General features: G+C 47.8%; 1 protein-coding gene across 1 annotated transcript; it reads left to right on the top strand.

Annotated features, from left to right (window-relative positions):
• Positions 1-662: 662 nt before the first annotated feature.
• RFC2 (replication factor C subunit 2) lies at positions 663-23,458 on the top strand. The gene is made up of 11 exons (XM_060120568.1): positions 663-801; positions 3,752-3,821; positions 6,193-6,234; positions 6,545-6,651; positions 10,235-10,336; positions 11,642-11,742; positions 18,555-18,712; positions 18,962-19,027; positions 19,753-19,833; positions 21,030-21,143; positions 22,721-23,458. The coding sequence occupies exons 1-11, from the start codon at positions 695-697 to the stop codon at positions 22,829-22,831; spliced, it is 1,059 nt and encodes a 352-aa protein (XP_059976551.1). The 5' UTR covers positions 663-694; the 3' UTR covers positions 22,832-23,458.
• Positions 23,459-23,903: the final 445 nt, after the last annotated feature.

Genomic DNA, 23,903 nt, shown 5'->3' with positions numbered 1-23,903 from the left:
ACATTTTACAGAGGGCCAGTTCCTCCTCTGCAAAATGAGAGTAATTCCCATTTTGTAGCATTATGAGAATTTCCTGATAATAAACGTCAAGTTCCAGGGTGCAGGAGCCCACCCAATGGGAGCTAGTGTTCCGCATGGGGACATTCTGAGCAGTCGGGAAAAGTGGGCAAGGGCAGGTCCCAGACGTCGGCTCCGGCCTTCCGCCGTCCAGGACCGCTGGACATCAGTCCCTGTCCGTGTCCGCCGTCGGGTCCTGCGTTTGGGCGGAATGTCCACAGGCTCCGGCTTCTCCCTGCACCGGGCAGGATGCTCCTACCCTGCCAGGCCTGCCCGGCGTGCGGCCCCGCCTCCGTGCAGCGGTTCCCCACGGGCCGCACAGAGAGCGCCTCCCGACAAATATCACAAAGACGAAAACCAACGAACGTCCCTTCTTGGAGCGACCAGCCTTCTCGGAAGGCGATGCGGTCCGGTCTCGCCTTCCACTCACTACCCAGACCGGACACCAGGTCTCCCATAGCAACTGCCGTCAATAGCAACTAGCGCCCCCGCCAGGCCAGTGCCCTCTGCGCAGGCGCAGAAAGGGGCGGACAGAAGGCTTCCGCTCGCGCCCAGAGTCCCTCGCAAGCAAGGGGCGGTGCCTGCGTGATGGCGTCATGGGGTGAGGTCTCGGGCGGCGGGAAGAGGCGGCGGGAGAATGGAGGCGCCGGAGAGCGGCGTTGGCAGTGGCGAGTGCGGGTCCCAGGACCCTGACCCGGCCCCCAGCAAGGCCCCCTGCAGCGCCGGCCAGTACGAGCTGCCGTGGTGAGGATCCAGGCCATCAACGATGGGTTCTCTGGACATGTGGGTGGGCGAGTGGTGGGCCGTGTGCCCCGGGGTAACCAGGGGCGGGAGCTCATTTCGGGGTCACCTGAGCGGAGCAGGAGGCCTCGGGGTGGTGTCCAGTAGATTACTATTTGAAGAAGGCAAGGGATGTGGGTGTCTAAGCCCACCTGGGGTAGAGAGTGACCAGTCTGAACTCTGGAAGCTGGGTCTTGGTCAGAACAATGCTAATTGTGATAATAGCCGCCCGCTGCGACCACCCACTGTGCACCAGGCGCTGTGCCAGCCGCGACTCCGATGGTCGCTCGGCGGGAAGTGTCGGACGCAGATTCGGAATCGGGACGGTGTGAAGGCACCCGCCTGTTTTCCGTGGCTTGCTCACTTTAAATAGCAGCATCCTGGGCAGCTGGGAGGAAAGGTGACTTGGGAAGTCACCTGCCAACTGGCGCAGGTGTAGGGCAGGCTCTCCACTCGGTTTCCACTCCCTGTGCGCACCTCTCGGAACTCTCCACTGGGCGTGGGAATGGTTTCCTCCCTGTCCGCTGCGTATTCCCATCCCTCCAGCCCACCCCTCTTCTTGGCGAGAGCAGATACCTAAATGAAGGGCCGTATAGCTTACTGGAATATCTACGCTGCGCTATCCAGTCCCCCCCGCCACTAGCCACGTGAGTCTGATGCTAGTCCGAACTGAGATGGGCTTGTAAGTGTACAATACACACCGTATTTCAAGGACTTAGTTTTAAAAAATCTCATTAGTAATTTTTATATTGATTACATGTTGAAAATGATAATATTTTGAATATATTAGGTTCTCTATATTAGTAAAATAACTTCACCCATTTTCTTTTTACCTTTTTAAATGTGACTACGAGAAAGTTTAAGATTAAATATGTGGTTTGCATTATAATTTTCACACATGACCCTATTTTAGATGCTTAAGATACTTCAGTGTGCAAAACAAATTGTGTTGTTACAGAGCTTACATTTGATAGAGAAAGACAAAGTAAAAAATAAACAAGTAGACATATAATATATTTGATGGTGACAGCTTCTGTGGAGTAAATCGCTATGGTGGTCAGGGAAGGCCTCTGATGAGATGATATTTGAGTAAAGACCAGAATTCAGGGAAGAAGCCACGTGGCCATGGAGGCAGAGAGAGCTTTCAGTCAGGGAGCAGCTATGAAGGTCCTGAAGGAGGAGTATGTTTGCCTTGTTCAAAGTCTAGCTGAGAGGGACTTCCCTGGTGGCGCAGTGGTTAAGAATCTGCCTGCCAATACGGGGGACACGGGTTCAAGCCCTGGTCCAAGAAGAACCCACATGCCGCGGAGCAACTAATCCCGTGCGCCACGACTACTGAGCTTGTGCCCTAGGGCTTGCGAGCCACAACTACTGAGGCCACGTGCCACAACTACTGAAGTCCTGGTGCCTAGAGCCCGTGCTCTGCAACAAGAGAAGCCACCGCAATGAGAAGCCCATGGACCACGACGAAGAGTAGCCCCCGCTCACCGCAACTCTCGAGAAAGCCCGTGCAACGAAGACCCAATGCAGCCAAAAATAAATGAATAAAATAAATTTATTAAAACAGAACAAAATCTAGTTGAGATTTCAGCTCCAAACATTCCCAGGTGGCGATTCCTCCCTCTGGGCTTCCACAGCCCGTGGTTTTCATAAGCAGTTTAGCATTGTAGTGGGATTTGCCAAGCTGTATCTCCCCTCTAGTGGGAAAGCCCTTGAGAGCAAGAACTATGTTTTGCTCACATCTGCACCTTCTACCTTCTTCCCGTTGAGTGTGCTAACTCCTTACACACCGCTTGGCACCTGGAGGGGGCTGAGTATGAAGAATAAATGAGGAGGAACAAGCATGCTCCATCTGTGGACCTTGGAAGAGAGCTGTCTCTTTGTTTTCTGCAGTATGTGGCAAAAAAGCTTTGCATGCATCTCCTTCTGGTGCAAAACCAGTACCTGGAGGGAATACAAGCTAAGAGTAAATCAGGGAGTATAATAAAGGCAGAGGAAGTCCTGATGGTCAAATCATTGCAAATCTACTTCCACTACTATTCTCAGAGCCAGAGAAAGTCACTTTCTCTCATAGCATAGCTTGCTTAGTAGAAGAAGTATTGGTCTGAAAAGGCCACCAGGCTGTCAGTCCACACAGCCTAATAGGATCACAGGATAGGCCTGCGGTTTCTGTCTAGTCAGCCATCTGGGCACCTGGCACAAGTCTGCAGACACTAGCAGGTAAAGGATGAGAAGGGGCCCAGTTGCATCCATGTCTGTCAGAGCAAATGATGTCAGTGCCGCGTGCGCTGGACCTCTGTTGTGATGGGCAGACTGTGTGGCCACACAGTGTCACATTTCTCCAGATGGCCTGCTCTGGCCCTTCTCCAGCACCAGCAGGTGTTTCTCTGCTGTGGCGGGTTTGAAGTCTTTTGTGCACAATTCTCATGCGCTTGACTTTTCACATGGCACTCGGGCATCTCTTTAAATTTAAAACCTGCAACCATTTGATGTATTTTTTTTTTAATTTTATTTATTTATTTATGGCTGTGTTGGGTCTTCGTTTCTGTGCGAGGGCTTTCTCTAGTTGCAGCAAGCGGGGGCCACTCCTCATCACGGTGCACGGGCCTCTCATTATCGCGGCCTCTCCTGTTGCGGAGCACAGGCTCCAGACACGCAGGCTCAGTAATTGTGGCTCACGGGGCCAGCCGCTCCGCGGCATGTGGGATCCTCCCAGACCAGGGCTCGAACCCGTGTCCCCTGCATTGGCAGGCAGACTCCCAACCACTGCACCACCCGGGAAGCCCCATTTGATGTATTTTTATTGAATGTATATCATCTTCTGACAAAGCTCCTAGAATTGCCCTTTAGTGCTTTCTTTTGGGTAGCGTGAAAATAGCCGTGTCAACATCTTTATACATTTTCTTAAAAACAGGGTTGAAAAATATAGACCAGTAAAGCTGAATGAAATTGTCGGGAATGAAGACACAGTGAGCAGGCTGGAGGTGAGTTTTTAAAAGAGGATCTTACATCTCATTATTGTGACTTTGATAAGCTCGAGGCATTTGGAGGAAGACAGCCAACGTAGCGAGCTGGGGGCTGGCCACAAATCCAGAAGAATTAAGGGAATGGGAGACATTCAGTTTGGAGAGGAATCTAGAAGACAGGGTGGGTAACTTCAGATGTTTGAAGGACTGGCTCATTGGAGAGGGCTTATCAGACTTGTCTTGTATTCTTCAAGAGCAGAGGTCGCAAACTTTGTCTGTAAAAGCCGATGAATAGATATTTTAGGCTTTGCAAACCACATAAAGTCTGTCAAATATTCTCTGTATTTTTTTTTGGCCGTGCCGCGTGTGCAGCTCGTGGGATCTTAGTTCCCTGACCAGGGATTGAACCCGCGCCCCCTGCAGTGGAAGCACAGTCTTAACTACTGCATCCCCAGGGGAAGTCCCTTTGTTTATTTTATTTATTTATTTTTTTGCGGTACGCGGGCCTCTCACTATGGTGGCCTCTCCTGTTACGGAGCACAGGCTCCGGACGCGCAGGCTCAGCGGCCATGGCTCACGGGCCCATCCTCTCCGTGGCATGTGGGATCTTCCTGGACCGGGGCACGAACCCGTGTCCCCTGCATCGGCAGACGGACTCTCAGCCACTGCGCCACCAGGGAAGCCCCTGTTTATTCTTTAAACAACCCTTTAAAAATGTGAAAACCATTCTTAGCTAGGGAGCTTATAAAAACGGGTCTCAGGGTGGACTACCCCCGCTCCCCCCACCTTCCTCTCCATCATAATTGCTAAGCCTTGCCTAAAGCGACTAAGTGACAAGGCAGCAGACTTCAGGATGACACGAACCGGGAGCAAGCAGAAACATTCCGCAGTAGAGGAAGCTTTGAATTCCCAGCCCTAGAGGTCTTTAGGCAGAATCTAGAAGCCCAGCTATTTGAGACATGACAGAGGCGGTCTCTGCAGTAATTGGGGCTTAGACTTCAATAGCTACCAAGGAATTTATTTATTTTACAGACTTATTCATTTGGCAAATATTTGAATATCTTCTCTGGGCTAGTTACGGTGTGGTTTTAGGAACCGTTGATATAATGGTGAACAGACTAGACCTGAGCCCAGCTCTGCGTGGGATTTACAGTCGAACCGGGGCAGCATTAAAGTCGGCAGGCCATGTGATAAGCACTCTGCCAGGGGACGTACAGGGGCTGTGGGGGCATGTGGGTTAGTTCAGGGAAGAGTTAACCTGCTTACAGAGTCCTAATTCCCAAATGGAAGAAGTGACACCAAAGCTAAGTGAGTGGGAGTCAGCCGGACTTGGGGGGTCGGGGGTGGGGAGAGGGGAGGCAGCAGGGACAGCATGTGCAAAGGCCCGGAGGTGAGAGAGCACGGCGTAGTCTACGGCGGTGGCGGGGGGGGAGTGCCATCTGAGTGGAATACAGAGTAGTGCTTTCCCGACGTGGATGGCATACGAATCGCCTGGGGATGCTGTCAAAATGCAGGTTCTGATCTGGTAGTTCTGGAGTGGGGTCAGAGAGTCTGCATTTCTGACAAGCTCCCAGGAGATGCCGACGCTGCTGGTCTGTGGAGCCCACCAAGTAACGAGGCTGTAGAGCACGTGTACTGGGGGGTGGGAGGGGTGAGCTGGTGAGGTGGGCAGGGCCTCGCGAGCCAGGTTTAAGGGTTTGGGTCATCCAAGAGTTCCAGTCAGGTAAAAGTGTTTTCAGAGATGTGTATTTTAGAAAATTGGTTATGTTACCGTATGGGAAATGGATTGGAGTGGGGCAGGATTAGAGGCAAGGAGACCAGCCAATGGCCTGTTGAAAGCAATGCAGGCAAGAGGTAATGGGCTAAGAAGAATCTAAAAAAGAGTAGATATATGTATATATATAACTGATTCACTTTGCTGTACACCTGAAACTAACACAACATTGTAAATCAACTATACTCCAATAAAAATGTAAAAAAAAAATAATAATTTTTAAAAAAGAGGTCATGGGCTAAGAAAGTGGCAGTGGGCTGAAGAGAAGGAAGTGGTCACCAGATAAAGGAAAAAGAGGGGCCCAGCCTTTGTCACTGAGGGGCTGCATGGGGTGAGGTAGAAAGCCAGTCAAGGATGACGGTGACGTCCAGGTTCCTGGTGTGGGCGGGAGGGTTGATGCCGTTGACAGTCCATGGAAGGGGAAACATGGCGGGACCTCAGGTTTATAGGGGAAAGTGTTGAATTCAGTTTTGAATGTGTTGACCTGAGTGTTCCACAGGGCATCCACATGGAACAGTTTGTAGCCATGTTTGCTACACGGGCCTGTGTGGTTGGGGAGACCTGGCTCCTCAAGTTTGCGGATGAACCAGTTTTAACGAGCATTTCTTCCTTCAGGTCTTTGCAAGAGAAGGGAATGTGCCCAATATCATCATTGCTGTGAGTACTGGGTCCTGGCCCTGTCGCACATCTTGGAGTCTGGTTTTTGCCCCCTCTTAAGCGCTTTCTCATGTACAGAGCTTCCTCCTCAGAGAAGCCCATGACCACCAGAGCCCATACCATTCCCACCTCCCACTGGTCACGCCTACGGGTTGGTTGCTGTATTGATTTGGTGTGTGCTGTGGGTTGGGGTCGGGTTGGGAGGGCTCTAGGGGGGCGCTGAGCACAAACAGTGGTGAGCAGTAAATCGGGAGTTCTCGTTACGTTCATTCTGTCGGCTTGAAGCACTTACTGGAGATCTCATTCCTAGGGCCCCCCAGGAACCGGCAAAACTACCAGCATCCTGTGTTTGGCACGAGCCCTGCTGGGCCCGGCCTTCAAGGATGCCGTTTTGGAGCTCAATGCCTCAAATGACAGGTACACCTGGGAGTTAGGCCTGAAGGGTGGCGAGTGTTTTACATTTTGAGCTGTCATAGAAACAACCTTTTTTCAGGTCTCTGTAGCACTTATAGAGCTTGTTTTGCTGGCTTTGTGTTTTCCTTTAATCTTTCCAATGAAAGAGAATGGGGATTGCTGGCTTATTGATGTGGCATCATAAGCACTTGACTAATTGGTTTAGTTTTTTTTTTTAATGGAGATTTTAAAAATTACTTTTAATTGTGCTGAAATACACATCGCATAAAACTTACTATCTTGGGACTTCCCTGGCGGCGCAGTGGCTAAGAATCCGCCTGCCAATGCAGGGGACACGGGTTCAAGCCCTGGTCCGGGAAGATCCCACATGCCGCTGAGCAACTAAGCCTGTGCGCCACAACTACTGAGTCTGCGCTCTAGAGCCCGCGAGCCACAACTACTGAGCCCACGTGCCACAACTATTGAAACCCGTGCTCCTAGAGCCCGTGCTCTGCAACAAGAGAAGCCACCACAATGAGTAGCCCGTGCACCGCAATGAGAAGCCTGCCTGCCGCAACGAAGAGTAGCCCCCGTTCGTTGCAACTAGAGAAAGCCCATGCACAGTTGATGAAGACCCAACACAGCCAAAAATAAATAAATAAAATAAACAAATTTATTTAAAAAAAATTTACCATCTTAGCTATCTTTAAGTGTACAGTTCAGTGGCGTTGGGTACATTCACATTATTGTGCAACAGATCTCCAGAACTGTTTTCTTCTTCCCAAACAGAAACTCTACACCCATTAAACAACAACTCCCCATTCCCCCCTGCCCAGCCCTTGGCACCCACCGTGTGACTTTCTGTCTCTATGAATTGACTATTCTAGGAACCGCACACAAGTAGAATCATACAGCATTTGTGCTTTTGTGACTGGCTTATTTCACGCATATTTCAGGTTCCTCCATGTTGTAGCACGTGTCAGAATGTCCCTCCTTTTTCAGGCTGAGTGGTATATACCACCATGTTCTGTTTATCCATTCAGCTGACGATGGATACTTGCGTTGCTTTTATCTTTTGAATGTTATGAACTGTGAATAATACTGCCATGAGCAGGGGTGCACAAATATCTCTTTGAGACCCCGCTTTCAATTCTTTCAGATATAGACTCAGAAATGGAATCACTGGATTATTTGGTAATTCTATGTTTCAATTTTTGAGGGACCGCTGTACTGTTTTCCATAGTGGCTGCACCATTTTACATTCCCATCGACAGCACACAAGGGCTCCCTTTTCTTCACATCCTCACCAACACTTGTTATTTTCTGTTGTTGTTAGTAACCATCCTAATGGAGGTGGGCTGCTGGTTTACTTTTTTTTTTTTAATTTATTTTTGGCTGCGTTGGATCTTCGTCGCTACACGCCGGCTTTCTCTAGTCACGTCGAGCGGAGGCTACTCTTCGTTGAGGTGCGTGGGCTTCTCACTGCCATGGCTTCTCTTGTTGCAGAGCATGGGCTCTAGAGCGCAGGCTCAGTAGTTGTGGCGCACGGGCTTAGTTGCTCCGCGGCATGTGGGATCTTCCCGGACCAGGGATCGAACCTGTGTCCCCTGCATTGGCAGGCGGATTCTTAACCACTGCGCCACGAGGGAAGTCCCTACTACTTTTATTTTTTTTTAACATTAAATTTACCATCTTAACCTTTTTGTTTTAATTAATTAATTAATTTATTTATTTATTTTCGGCTGCACAGTGTGGCTTGTGGGATTTTATTTCCCCGACCAGGGATTGAACCCCCGCCCATGGCAGTGAGAGAGCCGAGTCCTAACCACTGGACTGCCAGGGAACTCCCCCAGTTTACTTTTTAGACATGGGATAGTAGAGGATTATAAAATGAGGACCTGTTGAATAAAATGTCTGCAAAGTCTGCCTTTGGTTATTCCCTGAGGACGTGGTTCTCTACTCTGCAGCGTTTTCCTGGTTTTGATTATGTATACAGACCTGAAACGGGCTCTGTCGTGTGAATGCAACTAACAGCTCATTGGCTGCCATGAACACTCCTGCAGTCGAGCTGTTTTGTAAATGCCGATTCCAGATAGCAGATACCAACAGAAAACTTTGGTGGCTCTTAACTTTGTTGAAGAGAGAATGGCCCAGAATTGCAAATACTTTCAATTTTAGATTTATTAGAGGGATCCATACAATGGCTTTTTTTGGTTCCTTTATCATCTGTTTCCTTCCAGGAACTTTATTATACACACCTGCCTTCAGCTTTTGATCACTTACAAACTGTACCCTGTAAATGTGGGTGTTCGAATATCAAAGATGAACGAATACTGTCACATGTTCTTTTTTTTTTTTAATACAGTTATTTATTTATTTATTTATTGGCTGTGTTGGGTCTTCGTTGCTGCTCTCGGGCTTTCTCTAGTTGCGGCGAGCAGGGGCTACTCTTCATTGTGGCACTTGGGCTTCTCATTGCAGTGGCTTCTCTTACGGAGCACGGGCTCTAGGCTCACGGGCTTCAGCAGTTGTGGCACGCAGGCTCAGTAGTTGTGTCTTGAGGGCTTAGTTGCTCCACGATATGTGGGATCTTCCCAGACCAGAGCTCGAACCCGTGTCCCCTGCATTGGCAGGCAGATTCTTAACCATTGCGCCACCAGGGAAGTCCTGTCACATGTTCTTTTAGCAAAACAGGATGGTCCAAGTTCTTGTCACAAGACATTGGGGAGCTAAGTCCTTCCTGTTGAGTGACTAACTGGGTGAAAATATGTTTAGTTTTAGAAATATGTTCACACCTTGATTCTTAAGTTTGAGAAAATTCATGGAGGATTTTGGCATCTGAAGACTCGTAGTCTGAAATTTTGTTTATGTGATCTATTTCACCATCATCATCATCAGAGTCTAGAATCCTCCTGTCTCTCTGCATCATTTTCTGACTTGTCTTATAATGATGAAACATCTTCCACCGTCATTTCTTTTCTCTGTGACATTATGGGTAGAAAATGAAAAATTTTGAATTTTTGGCTGTGGTCAACGAAAGCGTTCAGATGGTGTATCTGAACTACTTTTGTATCTTCCAGAAAGAGAATGTAGTACCTCACGAAACAATAAAGCACCGAAGGATGAGGCAGTCGTAGCGGTGTTTCCGAATATTGCATCGATCTTCTAAGCATTTCCATCATTCTTTCATTTTATTATTTTAGGCTTTGTTAGCATAGTTGGGAATAATTGATGAGTAATGATGAAATAAGTACTAGGATGGTGAAGTAGCAAACATTTTAAGATATAAGAAGCGTAAGATTACTGAGACCCCCAAAATGTATCTTAGATTATAAAGAGTCCAATGGACCCGTATGATAATTGCAAGATAAAATGAGTTTCATTCTGTTTTTAAAAAGTAAGTAAATTTTTTCCTTTGTTCTTCTGAAGACCTCCAAGAAGGAATAAAAGTAATGAATGACAATCCTTGTAAATAGTTAGATTGCCCAAAAAGAAACTTAAAAACTAAAGTTGGGTCCATGATGGTGTCCTGAGGGTTAAAAGTCCCCGTGAAGGTGAGTGAATTGGTCTCAGAAGGTGACAGTAATACTGTGGCTCATTGTTGCAGGGGCATTGACGTTGTGAGGAACAAAATCAAAATGTTTGCCCAGCAGAAAGTCACTCTTCCCAAAGGGCGACACAAGATCATCATCCTGGATGAAGCAGACAGGTAGAGTGCTTTGCCAAGAATTTTTTACCTTGACCTCTAAGTCTTTTATCTGGATGTATTAAATCAGGAGGAAAAGCTCTCACCTTCGCACTTCTGTGACAGATTTGCTTATCACATCTTCAAAAGAGATTTAATAGAGGCCTGAGCCTTAACCCTGATCTTAATTAAGTAATTTACAAACATTTGTCTAAGACAGTTAATGTGTTTGTTCCAGCATCACTTACATGCATAATTTAAATGTTTTTTTAAAATTGTGGTGAAATATATCTAACAGAAAATTTACCATTTCAACCATTTTAAAGTGTACCATTCAGCGGCATTTAGTACATTCACAACGTTGTGCAATCATTATCAGTATAAATGAAAAAATGTTAAGTGCCATTTAGAAAAATAACAGTAATTCATGTTCTTTGAAGAAATTTTTAAAGATATTGGTAATTTCTTGCTTTATTTTATCTCCTGTTTTTCTACACTGCACATTTTTACATAGTTGAGATGATAATAATTATAATTTTTGTATCCTGGTTTTGCCTTTTAACGTGAAAAGCAGAGTTCCATGTTATTATAATCTTGTGAACATAGGTTTGGTTTTTTTTGTTTTTTTGTTTTTTTGTGGTACGCGGGCCTCTCACTGTTGTGGCCTCTCCCGTTGCGGAGCACAGGCTCCGGATGTGCAGGCTCAGCAGCCATGGCTCACGGGCCCAGCCGCTCCGCAGCATGTGGGATCTTCCCGGACCGGGGCACGAACCCGTGTCCCCTGCATCAGCAGGCGGACTCTCAACCACTGCGCAACCAGGGAAGCCCTGAACATAGGTTTTAATTGCTGTATTCTGTTCCATTCTGTTCCGTAGTGGGAATACACCTTAACCATTTTACTGTAACATTATTTACAGCAGTAATAGCCGCTAACATTTATCCAGCACGTATGTGTAAGCATTTGTATTATGCTAGGTGCTCTGCTACACACTTTACATGTTATTGTTTTATTTAATTGTCATAACAACCCTGTGAGGTGGGCAGTAGCATTATCTCCTTATAGGCGATGACATTGAGGCTCAGGTAATTTGCCTAAAGGTCCCACAGGAGAAGATGAAGGAGCTTTGAGGTGAGCCCAGGCAGCCTGCCTGCAGGGCCTCTTGCTCTGTCCGTGTGCAGCCTGTCTGCGTGAGACCCGCACGGGGTCCCGGAGAGAGACTGAGCATGCCCAATCAGGAGTGTAGTCTTCCTAGGGTCTGTAGGAGGGGATTTGTGTCCCGTGGACCTTGGGTCCCAGCTGCAAACCACCCCTTGTGTTTTTCTTCTCAGCATGACTGATGGAGCCCAGCAAGCCTTGAGGAGAACCATGGAAATCTACTCCAAAACGACCCGCTTCGCTCTTGCCTGTAATGCTTCAGATAAAATCATAGGTGAGGGTCAGCTCTGCATGGCTCAGGGTCCACGTGCCGTTCACGTTGGCTCTTTAGCAGCAGAAGAGAAGGGGCTTTTTGATCGCCTGCCGTGGGCTGAGCACTGTATAATCCTCTTTCTCATTTAACCTTATATAATTCTATGAAGAGGTATTATTAGCTCCACCTTAGAGATGAAAAAAACACGGAGCTCAGAGAGGTTGAATAGTTTGCCCAAAGTCTCACAGCAAGCCGAAGAGCTGTGATTGGAACCCCAGGTCTGTCTGACTCTTGCATCACAGGCATGTGTGATGTTTTGGTATCCTGTGCGCAGTGTCATGGTCATGGCCCCTGTGCAGATGTGCTCTTGTGCTTTCTGTGTGTCCGGAGCACTTGGCATACAGTGTGTCTGCACGCTGGGTTTTGTCGTTACCAGGAGTTGCCTCCCCTGTGAAACCTCACACACTCATCTTCCTGACCTGGCCTTGGTCCTTCCAGCCCCCTCCCTCCCTCCCTCCTTCCCTCCCAGCAGTCTGTCTTCTTCCTCACTGCTTTGAGCCCTCCCGCCTCAGTGTCTCAACTTCCTGCTGGTTTCACATCCTTCCCTTTCTGATACAGACTGTGAGCACGGTCCAGCTTTTTTTCACTCTCTCTCTGACCATTTCTCACAGCTTTCTTGTCCCTCTGTCCTTGCCTCACATCCACCCCGCTAACCCCCAGCCTGTGTAAGCTCAGCCGTCCGGCTCCTCCACCCAGACAAGTATGGTACCAACCATGATGCCCCCACAAAGTCATTGTCTCCAGCCCCAGTGGGCTCGTGGCCCTTGACCTTCCCCAGGTCATGAATCTATTCCACAAACATCTACTCTGTTCCTAGTAGGTGTCAGGCACTGGGCTAGGGCAGAGCAGACAGAGTTTAACAAGAAACGTTCTCTACCTTCAAGATGCCTATGGTGCAGTGGAGGAAACTGTGCTAAAAGGTCTTGATTTATGGCCGTGTATGTTGCTTTTCTCCTTACCAGTGGTAGGACAGGTCTGGGAGGGCAGGAGCCATGTTATATTTAAAGAACTGCCCCCACCCCCCAATGCATTTTTTTTAATTTAAATTTTTATTATAAATTTTACTGTAAAAGTGAAATGAACAATATCCTAGAAGTCAAAATTCTATCTACAGGTAATGGCAAGAGTAGGGAAACTACAGAGTCCAGATCAGCAGCTTAACTGGAAACAACATGAACTTTGTAAGCAAACAGATTTCAAATCAAATTCCTGCTCCCCTAACTAAAAACTTAGTGGTATCAAACAAGGTAGCTGTGCTATCTTTTTTTTTGTTTTCCGGTATGCGGGCCTCTCACTGTTGTGGCCTCTCCCGTTGTGGAGCACAGGCTCCGGACGCGCAGGCTCAGCGGCCATGGCTCACGGGCCCAGCCGCTCCGTGGCATGTGGGATCTTCCCGGACCGGGGCATGAACCCGCGTCCCCTGCATTGGCAGGCGGACTCTAAACCACTGCGCCACCAGGGAAGCCCTATCTTTTTTTTTTTAAACATCTTTATTGGAGTATATAATTGCTTTACAATGCTGTGTTACTTTCTGCTGTATAACAAAGTGAATCAGCTATATGTATACATATATCCCCATATCCCCTCCCTCTTGCATCTCCCTCCCACCCTCCCTATCCCATCCCTCTAGGTGGTCACAAAGCACTGAGCTGATCTCCCTGTGCTATGCAGCTGCTTCCCACTAGCTATGTGTTTTACATTTGGTAGTGTATACATGTCAGTGCTACTCTCTCACTTTGTCCCAGCTTACCCTTCCCCCTCCCCGTGTCCTCAAGTCCATTCTCTACGTCTGCATCTTTATTCCTGTCCTGCCCCTAGGTTCATCAGAACCATTTTTTTTTTTAGATTCCATATATATGTGTTAGCATATGGTATTTGTTTTTCTCTTTCTGACTTACTTCACTCTGTATGACAGACCCTAGGTCCATCCATCTCACTGCAAATAACTCAATTTCGTTTCTTTTTATGGCTGAGTAATATTCCATTGTATATATGTGCCACATCTTTATCCATTCGTCTGTCGATGGACACTTAGGTTGCTTCCATGTCCTGGCTATTGTAAATAGTGCTGCAATGAACATTGTGGTACATGACTCTTTTTGAATTATGGTTTTCTCAGGGTATATGCCCAGTAGTGGGATTTCTGGGTCATATGGTAGTTCTATTTTTAGTTTTTTTAGGAACCTCCATACTGTTCTCCGTAGTGGCTGTATCAATTTACATTCCCACCAACAGTGCAAGAGGATTCCCTTTTCTCCACACCCTCTCCAGCGTTTATTGTTTGTAGATTTTTTGATGATAGCCATTCTGACCGGTGTGAGGTGATACCTCATTGTAGTTTTGATTTGCATTTCTCTAATGATTAATGATGTTGAGCACCCTTTCATGTGTCTGCTGGCAATCTTTATATCTTCTTTGGAGAAAGGTCTATTTAGGTCTTCTGCCCCTTTTTGGATTGGGTTGTTTGTCTTTTTGATATTGAGCTGCATGAGCTACTTGTATATTTTGGAGATTAATCTTTTGTCCGTTGGCTTTGTTTGCAAATATTTTCTCCCATTCTGAGGGTTGTCTTTTTGTCTTGTTTATGGTTTCCTTTGCTGTGCAAAAGCTTTTAAGTTTCATTAGGTCCCATTTGTTTATTTTTGTTTTTATTTCCATTTCTCTAGAAGATGGGTCAAAAAGGATCTTGCTGTGATTTATGCCACAGATTGTTCTGCCTATGTTTTCCTCTAAGAGTTTTATAGTGTCTGGCCTTACATTTAGGTCTTTAATCCATTTTGAGTTTATTTTTGTGTATGGTGTTAGGGAGTGTTCTAATTTCATTCTTTTACATGTAGCTGTCCAGTTTCCCAGTGCCACTTACTGAAGAGGCTGTCTTTTCTCCATTGTATATTCTTGCCTCCTTTATCAAAGATAAGGTGACCATATGTGCATGGGTTTATCTCTGGGCTTTCTATCCTGTTCCATTGATCTATATTTCTGTTTTTGTGCCAGTACCATACTGTCTTGATTACTGTAGCTTTGTAGAATAGTCTGAAGTCCAGGAGCCTGATTCCTCCAGCTCCATTTTTCTTTCTCAAGATTGCTTTGGCTATTTGGGGTCTTTTGTGTTTCCATACAAATTGTGAAATTTTTTGTTCTAGTTCTGTGAAAAATGCCATTGGTAGTTTGATAGGGATTGCACTGAATCTGTAGATTGCTTTGGGTAGTATAGTCATTTTCACAATGTTGATTCTTCCAATCCAAGAACATGGTATATCTTTCCATCTGTTTGTATTATCATTAATTTCTTTCATCAGTGTCTTATAGTTTTTTGCATACAGGTCTTTTGTCTCCTTAGGTAGGTTAATTCCTAGGTATTTTATTCTTTTTGTTGCAGTGGTAAATGGGAGTGTTTCCTTAATTTCTCTTTCTGATTTTTCATCATTAGTGTGTAGGAATGCAAGAGATTTCTGTTCATTAATTTTGTATCCTGCTACTCTACCAAATTCATTGATTAGCTCTAGTAGTTTTCTGGTAGCATCTTCAGGATTCTCTATGCATAGTATTATGTCATCTGCAAACAGTGACAGTTTTACTTCTTCTTTTCCAATTTGGATTCCTTTTATTTCTTTTTCTTCTCTGTCTGCTGTGGCTAAAACTTCCAAAACTATGTAGAATGATAGTGGTGAGAGGGGCAACCTTGTCTTGTTCCTGATCTTAGAGGAAATGCTTTCAGTTTTTCACCATTGAGAATGATGTTTGCTGTGGGTTTGTCATATATGGCCTTTATTATGTTGAGGTAGGTTCCCTCTATGCCTATTTTCTGAAGAGTTTTGATCATAAATCGGTGTTGAGTTTTGTCAAAAGCTTTTTCTTCATCTATTGAGATTATCATATGGTTTTTCTCTTTCAATTTGTTAATATGGTGTATCACATTGATTGATTTGCGTATATTGAAGAATCCTTGCATTCCTGGGATAAACCCCACTTGATCATGGTGTATGGTCCTTTTAATGTGCTGTTGGATTCTGTTTGCTTGTATTTTGTTGAGGATTTTTGCATCTGTGGTCATCAGTGATATTGGCCCGTAGTTTTCTTTTTTTGTGACATCTTTGTCTGGTTTTGGTATCAGGGTGATGGTGGTCTCGTAGAATGAGTTTGGGAGTGTTCCTCCCTCTGCTGTATTTTGGAAAAGTTTGAGAAGGATGGGTGTTAGCTCTTCTCTAAATGTTTGATAGAATTCGCCTGTGAAGCCATCCCCCCAGTGCATTTTGCATAGGGCTATGCGTGGATGAGTCTGTTTAGTGATTTGAAACTGCAGTTATTGGTGGAGAAAGGTTTGGCCCTCCCTTTTCATGAAATTAATTTTTCTGGTATATATAGGTAGCATTCTGATTATTTTTTAATTTCTAAAGGGATATAAGAACCATGTAAACCAAATCTCTAAAGAAATGTATTGCTTAGCTTTAGAGGAAATGGTTCATGATAAAATCACTGCAGAGCTGATTTTTGAAACTGTCAGTAACAACCTCACCTTAGCTCCTGGAGTTATACCAGTTAAGGGAGAGCTCTGCTTTTTTGGAGGAAGGCTATGGCTGCTTTATTCTGACACGTATCTGAATTCGTAGCTTTTGGTACTTCTCCAAAGAGAAAAATCTATGAAAGGAAACTTCTAGTGTAGTTTGCATATTAATTGCTTTTAGATAAGAATTCCATTGTGGGTTCTTTGTTTTGTTTTGTTTGTTTGTTTTTTACTTTTTGGCCCACCGCCGTGTGGCTGCGTGGCACGTGGGATCCTAGTTCCCCGACCAGGGATCGAACCCATGCCCCCGACATTGGAAGTGCAGAGTCCTAACCACTGGACCACCAGGGAAGTCCCAAGAACTCCCGTTTCGAATTGGTCTTTCTTTTGTCTGTGCTGTTAAGCCAAATATGTAAATAAGGTTTTGTCATGGATCTTCCTGATTTCAGATAAATTGAAGTGAACTCTTAGGAAAGCTGTTCTTTGAAACGTCTCATCCATTGGACAGATGTTGAGCGCGGTATTTTATGTGCACAGCATCTCCTCTGCCCAAGGCACAGTGGAGGCTGCAGACCTGTATGAGGCTCTGTCCCTGCCCATCAGGGGCTCACACAAGGCGGGGGGTGCGTCCCAAAGCCAGCAAGCCCTGAGCCATCTCAGGTCCTCCCTTTTCTGCTCACCACCGCAGCCAGCCCCTCACCAGAATCAGATCCAAGGTCTTCCCACCTCCCCAGTGTTTTGAGCCCCTACCCCTCCTTCCCTTACTCTAGGTCTGGCCTCAGTCTCTCCCCTTCACTGGTGCAGTGTCCCTGCAGCTTCTCTGCACCTGAGTCACCAGCTGGCTGCCGGGGTCTTCTCAGCACAGGTCTGACCCTGCCACTCCCCCACTGAACCCTTCGGTGGTCCCTCATTGCCCACACAGCCACGCCCACCCCCATCCTAGCACACAGGAGCCCATTACCCGCAGCTCATCTCCTTCTACCCTGTGTGATGCAGCTGCACAGTGCCTCACGGTTCCCCAAAGCCCCTGTGCCCTTTCCTCACTCTGGCCTTTGAATGTGCTGCTCCTTTTGCCTTTCCGGCCTGGAAAGCTCGTCCCTAAAGGCCCAGCTCAGAACTCACCTCCACTGAGCTGATCGCTCTCTGGCTGGGCTCCTGGAGCCGTTCCTACAAACCTCTTCCGTGGCCCTGTCCCAGGGTGTGGGAACGTCCCTGTTGATGCTCACTTCTCTATCCCGGCAAACCTAAGCTCCTTGGAGCCAGGACCTGGTCGTGGTATTCGTCCACTGCATCCCCGGGGGAGGCAACTGGTTTCTTTAATGCAAATAAACTAACAGGAACATGTTCCTTGAAAGTGTATGTGAGAGCAAAGGAGGGGCGGTCACTTCAGTCTGGGGTGGTCCGGGCCGGCTCCACGAGGAGGAGGGTGGGAGAAGAGCTTCTTCAGTGACGGTTGTGATTTAAGTGGGAAGAAGCTAGGAAAGGACATCCTTGGTGGGAAGAGCTGCCGGGAGAGCACAGGTCGATTTTTCCATGGGAGGCACGCGGGCTTAGGAGAGGAGAGACGGGTGAGGTTTGCAGAAGATTTTATGTAGGAGGGTCAGAGGTGGTCTGTACTGTGACCTTGGTGGGCAGTTGAAGGGTTTGCCTGGGCAGGCAGAGGTGACGGATCAACACATTTTGAGGAAGGCCAGTGGGGCAGCAGAGCAGGATGGATCAGAGAGAGACCCACTCGGGGCGTGGAGATCAAGGAGGTGCTGTTGTCGTAGTCTGAACTGAAGGTCAGGGAGAGCATCCAGAATTCGGCATTCATCCATCTGCTGGTTCTCATGTGCGTCAGAATCTCCCGTGGAAGCTTAAAGAAGCCACGCAGGTGCTCTGTTCTCACCCCAGACTGGCTGGGTCATGACCTGCCCAGAAGGGCCCAGACGTACCTCGTACACGGTGGTTCAGGAGTCCACCTGGGCGCTCACTGACTCTCCTGTGGGCTGTGGCACGTGGCTGTCTCTATCCTGGAGGATCTTTTCCCCTTCTGGAAGCCCTGGCCAGCCAAGGTCAGCCTGGGCACTCCTAGCTGAGGCCACTATTGGTTGATATTTTGAAATTGAGCCCTGTTTGCCAAGTCCCTCTTGAGCACTGCTGGGCAGGGGTTGTGGTGCCAGCATGGCCGGGCCACATGGCTCGTGCGGCTGCTTCCGAGTAACTGAAGGACCGACGGGGTCATGCCGTGCTTTGCTGGGGAGCCTGACTCTCCTCCTGTCTCGTCCAGAGCCCATTCAGTCCCGGTGCGCAGTCCTCCGCTACACCAAGCTGACCGACGCCCAGATTCTTGCCAGGCTGCTGAGCGTCATCGAGAAGGAGAAGGTGCTGTACACGGATGATGGCCTGGAAGCCATCCTCTTCACCGCCCAGGGTGACATGAGGCAGGTGCGTGCGCCACCGCTTGGGCGCCGGCCTCCCGGGCTTGCTGCACCCCTCGTTTGGGGGGAGAGGGGGGTGACCGCTGCCTGGGGATGAGCGTAGCCAGACTGGGGAACGTTGACCCGATACACTGGTGGGGCCTCGGGCCAGTGGGGAGCAGGCCTGCAGGTAGGGGGGTAAGCTCGGATCCCAAGAGGGGAGATGGGGCGGGCAGAGACTGAAAATCACCCTGGCCTTGTTTCTGTTCCTCGGCAGGCATTGAACAACTTGCAGTCCACTTTCTTGGGATTCGGCTTCATCAACAGTGAGAATGTGTTCAAGGTAAAAGCTGGCGTGGGCATCACAGTTGACAGAGCATTGTGTATCTGCCGGGGCCAGCAGAGGAGGGTGGGTGGGCGGTGTTGGGAGGAGGGGCACAGACTCACCCCCGCGGAGAGCAGGAGGGGCTTGGCTGTGGCATGGTGTGGGTGGTGGACGTGCTCCGCTGCTGCAGCAGGCCCGGGGCTTCCACGTGTGTCCTGTTTGGTCCTCACACATCCCTGCACGCAGATGTTCTCATCATCTGGGGGCTGAGGAAACAGGCCCGAGATCACACTGAGGCTGGGGGCCGTGTCCAGGGCAAACCTGTTCCTATTCCAGGTGGGAGATTGGCCCCAAAGACCTCCCAGTTCTTAAGTGGGTTCAGAGAGTCCACTGGGCAGGTCATCTTCCCAGTGATGTAAGACAGGTGACTCGTGGCTTTGAAGCTGCCCCTTGAGCGTACATTCCTTATTGGCTCTTGTGAATTCATCTTGTGTGAGAAATCTGTAATGATGATGTCAGAGGCTTTTCCGCACCGCACTAGGTCGACACCGAACTCTATTTGGTGACGACTCTGGTGGTGAGAGAGGCATTCCCAAACCTGGCTCTGTTTGCTGGAGAATTCAATGTAAACAGCAAGTGAAGACGGTGGTTGCCCCTAGGTTGCCCAGACGTGGGTCTGCCAGGGCTCCTCCTCGGATGGTCCCCCTCAGCCCCAGACCGGCCTCTCTTTTCTGTTTGGTCAGGTCTGTGACGAGCCCCACCCCTTGCTGGTGAAGGAGATGATCCAGCACTGTGTGAGCGCCAGTATCGATGAGGCCTACAAGGTGGGTCTCCTCCCCCTTTCCTGACTCGGGGGAACCTCTCGCTTCTTGAGCCGGGCAGAGAGGGCGCTCCCTGTGCTGGGGACTTCGCTCCACCTCATTCTTAACTGATGCTAAGAGTTGGGCACCCTCTACAGGTGAGAAAACTGGCTCAGAGGCTAAACTTGTTGCTCTAAATCACACTGCTTAAAAGTAATAGACCTGGAATTCAAAGCCATGCTTTTCTACTCGAATTATATTCTCTGCAAGAGGAATTTGTCCTCCTAGGACATGAGGAAAGAACAGCCCAATTCCTTGCTTTGTAGAGAAATCCATCTTTCTCTTTGTGGAGGGGGAGCTGTCCCCCTCTATCTTCCTGAAGAGCCTGGGAATGGGCATCCTGGGACCCAGAGCCTGGTCCTATGAGCAGATTTCAGTGGGCATCGTTGGGGTGTAGGTGACCCTCAAGTCCACATGGGGGGCACTGGTGTGATCTGAGGCCATCGCTCTGATTGCAGCCGGTTTCCCTCCCCGTGCTGCCACCAAACTAAGCTACAAGCTGAGTGGGTTTAGGGCAGAGCTCGACCTCTCGTGAAACGGGTGGGCAAGGCAGGGAGACCCAGGCACGTGGCCTGAAGGACGCCGTCAGATTTATGGACACGGGGCTTCCCCACCCGCTGCGTTTGCCCCAGGGAGTCAAGGACTCCAGACCCTGCAGTTGGGGTGGGGTGAGCGTTGGAACTGGGGCCTGGCATTGAGAAGGCAGGAGGCTGAGACCACTGTGGTCATCTCTGCCCTGGTCAGGACTTGTTCAGGCCTAATCGTGCTGGGGGTGTTCATTAATAAGAGTGGCAGCTCAGAGAGCATAGCAGACACTCGGGGGTGCTTACTGGGACGACTAAAAAGGCTTTTTAAGAGCCTTGGATAAAGACGTTACAGGGTATGGTGGTAGCCCGTCTTGCAGTATGGTTTAAAACATTTGCGACACTATCTCTCTGCCTGCTGGGAAGACCGATCATCCCACGTGACCTAAGGGGTGCGGCCCACCAGCAGGGCCGCTGCGTCGGGCCGATTCTCAGAAGCACTTGTGCTGTTTCAGATGGCCTGTCTGCTCCCAGCTCTGTGACGGGCCTGAGACTGGTGTGGGTTTGACCTCACTTCCCCCAGTATCCTTGCTGTTCACAGAGTTACACGGCCTCTGTGTGTTTTCTTTTGTCTAGATCCTTGCTCACCTGTGGCATCTTGGCTATTCCCCGGAAGACATCATTGGCAACATTTTTCGAGTGTGTAAAACCTTCCAAATGGCAGAATACTTGAAACTGGAGTTTATTAAGGTTAGTGAGTAGAGCAATGCTTCTCTCTTCAAGAGTGTGGGCCACGCTGAGGTTTTGTTTTACTCACAGGCCAGGTGCCTGGAAGATGCTCAGTCAATGACCGGTCATCCTGGGGGCTGGGGGTCTGTTTAAGTCAGTCCTGCCAGGCACTGACCTAGTGTTCCTTGGAATGACTCTCTTTATGAGAGAGGTATTTATTTGTTTGTTGTTTAAGTGAGATTAACTGAGGTGTAATTTAAATAGAGTAAAATTCAGCCTCTTGGGTGCATTCTGTTGACAAAAGCATTCAGTCTCGTAAACACCACTACAATCAAGGTATGAACAGCTCTGTAATCTCCCCAAATGTATGGGCCGCTTTGTAGTCAGCTCGTCCCCCTAGCACCTGGAAACCACTGATGTATTTTCTATTTGGGGGACAGAATTTTCCAGAAGGTCATAATCAAGTGGAATCAAGCAGAACGTAACCTTTTATGTCTGGCTTCTCTCACTTCACTTAATGCATTTTGGATTTGTTCACGCTGTTGCCTATGTCGGTGGGTCCTTTTCATGGCTGAGTCGTGTTCGCTCTTGTGGACATCCCACTGTTGTTCACCAGTTGAAGGACATTTGAGTTTCCAGATTTTGATGACAATGAATAGAACCACTATAAACATTTGTGTGTGTGAACTGGTGTGAACATGAACCCCAGTTTTCATTTCTCTTGGGTAACTTCCCAGGAGTGAGATTCATTGGTTGAATGGTAATTGAAGGGTTAACTTTATAGGAAACTTCCAAACTTTTCCAAAGTGGCTATAGAATTTAGCCTTTGCATCAGCAATATGTGAGCATTCCAGACGATCCCCCTTCTGGTCAGCACTTGGAATGCTCAGTTGGTCTTTTTTAAGCCATTCTAATAGGTGTATAGTGGTATCTCATTATGGCTTTAACTTGCATTTCCCAATAACTAATGATGTTGAGTACTTTTTCATGTGCTCATTTGACATCCATGATCTTCTTTAAGGAAGTGTCTAAGTCTACCCATTTATTTATTTATTTATTTATTTTTGCGGTACGCAGGCCTCTCACTGTTGTGGCCTCTCCCGTTGCGGAGCACAGGCTCCGGACGCGCAGGCTCAGTGGCCATGGCTCACGGGCCCAGCCGCTCCGTGGCATGTGGGATCCTCCCGGACCGGGGCACGAACCCGTGTCCCCTGCATCGGCAGGCGGACTCTCAACCACTGCGCCACTAGGGAAGCCCTACCCATTTTTAAATTGGGTTGTTTGTGTTCTTATTACTGCGTTTTGAGAGTTCTTTATATATTCTGGTTGCAAGTCCTCTGTCAGATATGTGTGTTACAAATGTTTTCTCCCAGTCTGGATTTTTTTTTTTTCTTTTTCATTTTCTTAGCAGTACCTGTCAAAGAAATATCAGCATCCTTTTAGGAAATAAATTGAAGTTCTCAGAGTTCATTTTCCAGCTAGAGTTTGAGTTCACTGCATCAATTTTGAGCAAACCGTTCATTTAGATGTTCAGATTTTAAAAACTAAACTTCTTCCCTCACTATTAACCAGATTTAAATTTGATTTTTTTTTTTCAGGAAATTGGATACACTCATATGAAAATAGCGGAAGGTGTGAACTCCCTTCTGCAGATGGCAGGGCTCCTGGCCAGGCTGTGTCAGAAGACAATGGCCCCGGTGGCCAGTTAGAGCAGAGAACTCATTCGCTGGGTTATGAGTCCTCGTCACTGAGAGGCAGGAGTCACAGCCTTCTGATTTGGAAAAAGTGCTGCCTTGGCCGGCCCTGGAGTGCATCTTCCTGGCCATCACCTTGCTTCCAGTACGTCTCCCCTGCTCCTGGAGTGTTTACCCTCAGCCTCAGACTCGTGGTGGGGTGACAGCATGGAAAGGCCCCAGAGACCCTCCAGGGCCCAGTACCTTATCTGTGCACGTGTTGGCATTTTAGTAATAAAACCGTACAGCTTTGTCAGCAGAAAGGTGGCAGTGCAGGGCCACAAGGAAAGCTGGCTTCCTGTCTCTGTGTATACGCCCCTAGCATCCTACAGGTAGAAAGGTGATTTCGATAATAGACTGGACAGGCTAATCTCCATTTTTCTAGAAGCCTAGAGGACAGTCCCACAGGGTGAGGCAGGGTTTGGTGTAATTTATCAGCTTCTCAGAACAGCCTGGGGCCCTGAGCCCTTCAGAAAGGATTTGGCAAGAATCACAGAGGAGGATGGTGCAGACAGGCATAGGGGACCCTCCCACCAGGTCGCCTTTTCTGTGCAAACGGGTGTACTCATTTGCTTTAGAATTTCCCAGTGAATTTTGCATTAATTTGTAGAATTGCTTTTTCTTTCTTGGCAAGGTGTTATTTTTTTCCATGTTTAAAAATTATGAAAAATATCAATTGTACATAAAACAGAGAATGATACAGTGAACTTCCACATACTCATCATCCATCTTAGCAATTTTACCAACACGTGGCCAGTCTTGTTTCCTCTGTACCCTACCCCAGCACCAGCATCCTACCCCACTCCCAGATTGTTCTGAAGCAAATCCCAGGCAGGGTTAGACACGTGTCCAGACCACGTGGTTGAACGGATACAGGAAAGGCTCCAAGGTCACTGGTTCTTTGCGGTTAGGGTTTTGATTAAGAGGGGGAAAAAAATTAAGGTCCTCAGAAACTGCAGGGTGAAGTTTTACAAAAATACTTTGGCATACCTTCTCAATTTTTTTTTTTTTTGGCACACGGCTTGCGGGATCTTAGATCCCCAACCAG

This window comes from Mesoplodon densirostris, chromosome 16 (assembly GCF_025265405.1).
Source record: "Mesoplodon densirostris isolate mMesDen1 chromosome 16, mMesDen1 primary haplotype, whole genome shotgun sequence".
Classification (NCBI taxonomy): domain Eukaryota; kingdom Metazoa; phylum Chordata; class Mammalia; order Artiodactyla; family Ziphiidae; genus Mesoplodon; species Mesoplodon densirostris.
The sequence above is the reverse complement of the archived record's forward strand: the minus strand, read 5'-3'. Positions and strand labels throughout refer to the sequence as shown.

Coding starts and splice junctions, on each gene's coding strand:
- RFC2 (XM_060120568.1), top strand. CDS start 695: ATGGAGGCGCCGGAGAGCGGCGTTGGCAGTGGCGAGTGCGGGTCCCAG. Junction 19,834..21,029: donor GTATCGATGAGGCCTACAAG/GTGGGTCTCCTC, acceptor TCTTTTGTCTAG/ATCCTTGCTCACCTGTGGCA. Junction 21,144..22,720: donor TGAAACTGGAGTTTATTAAG/GTTAGTGAGTAG, acceptor TTTTTTTTTCAG/GAAATTGGATACACTCATAT.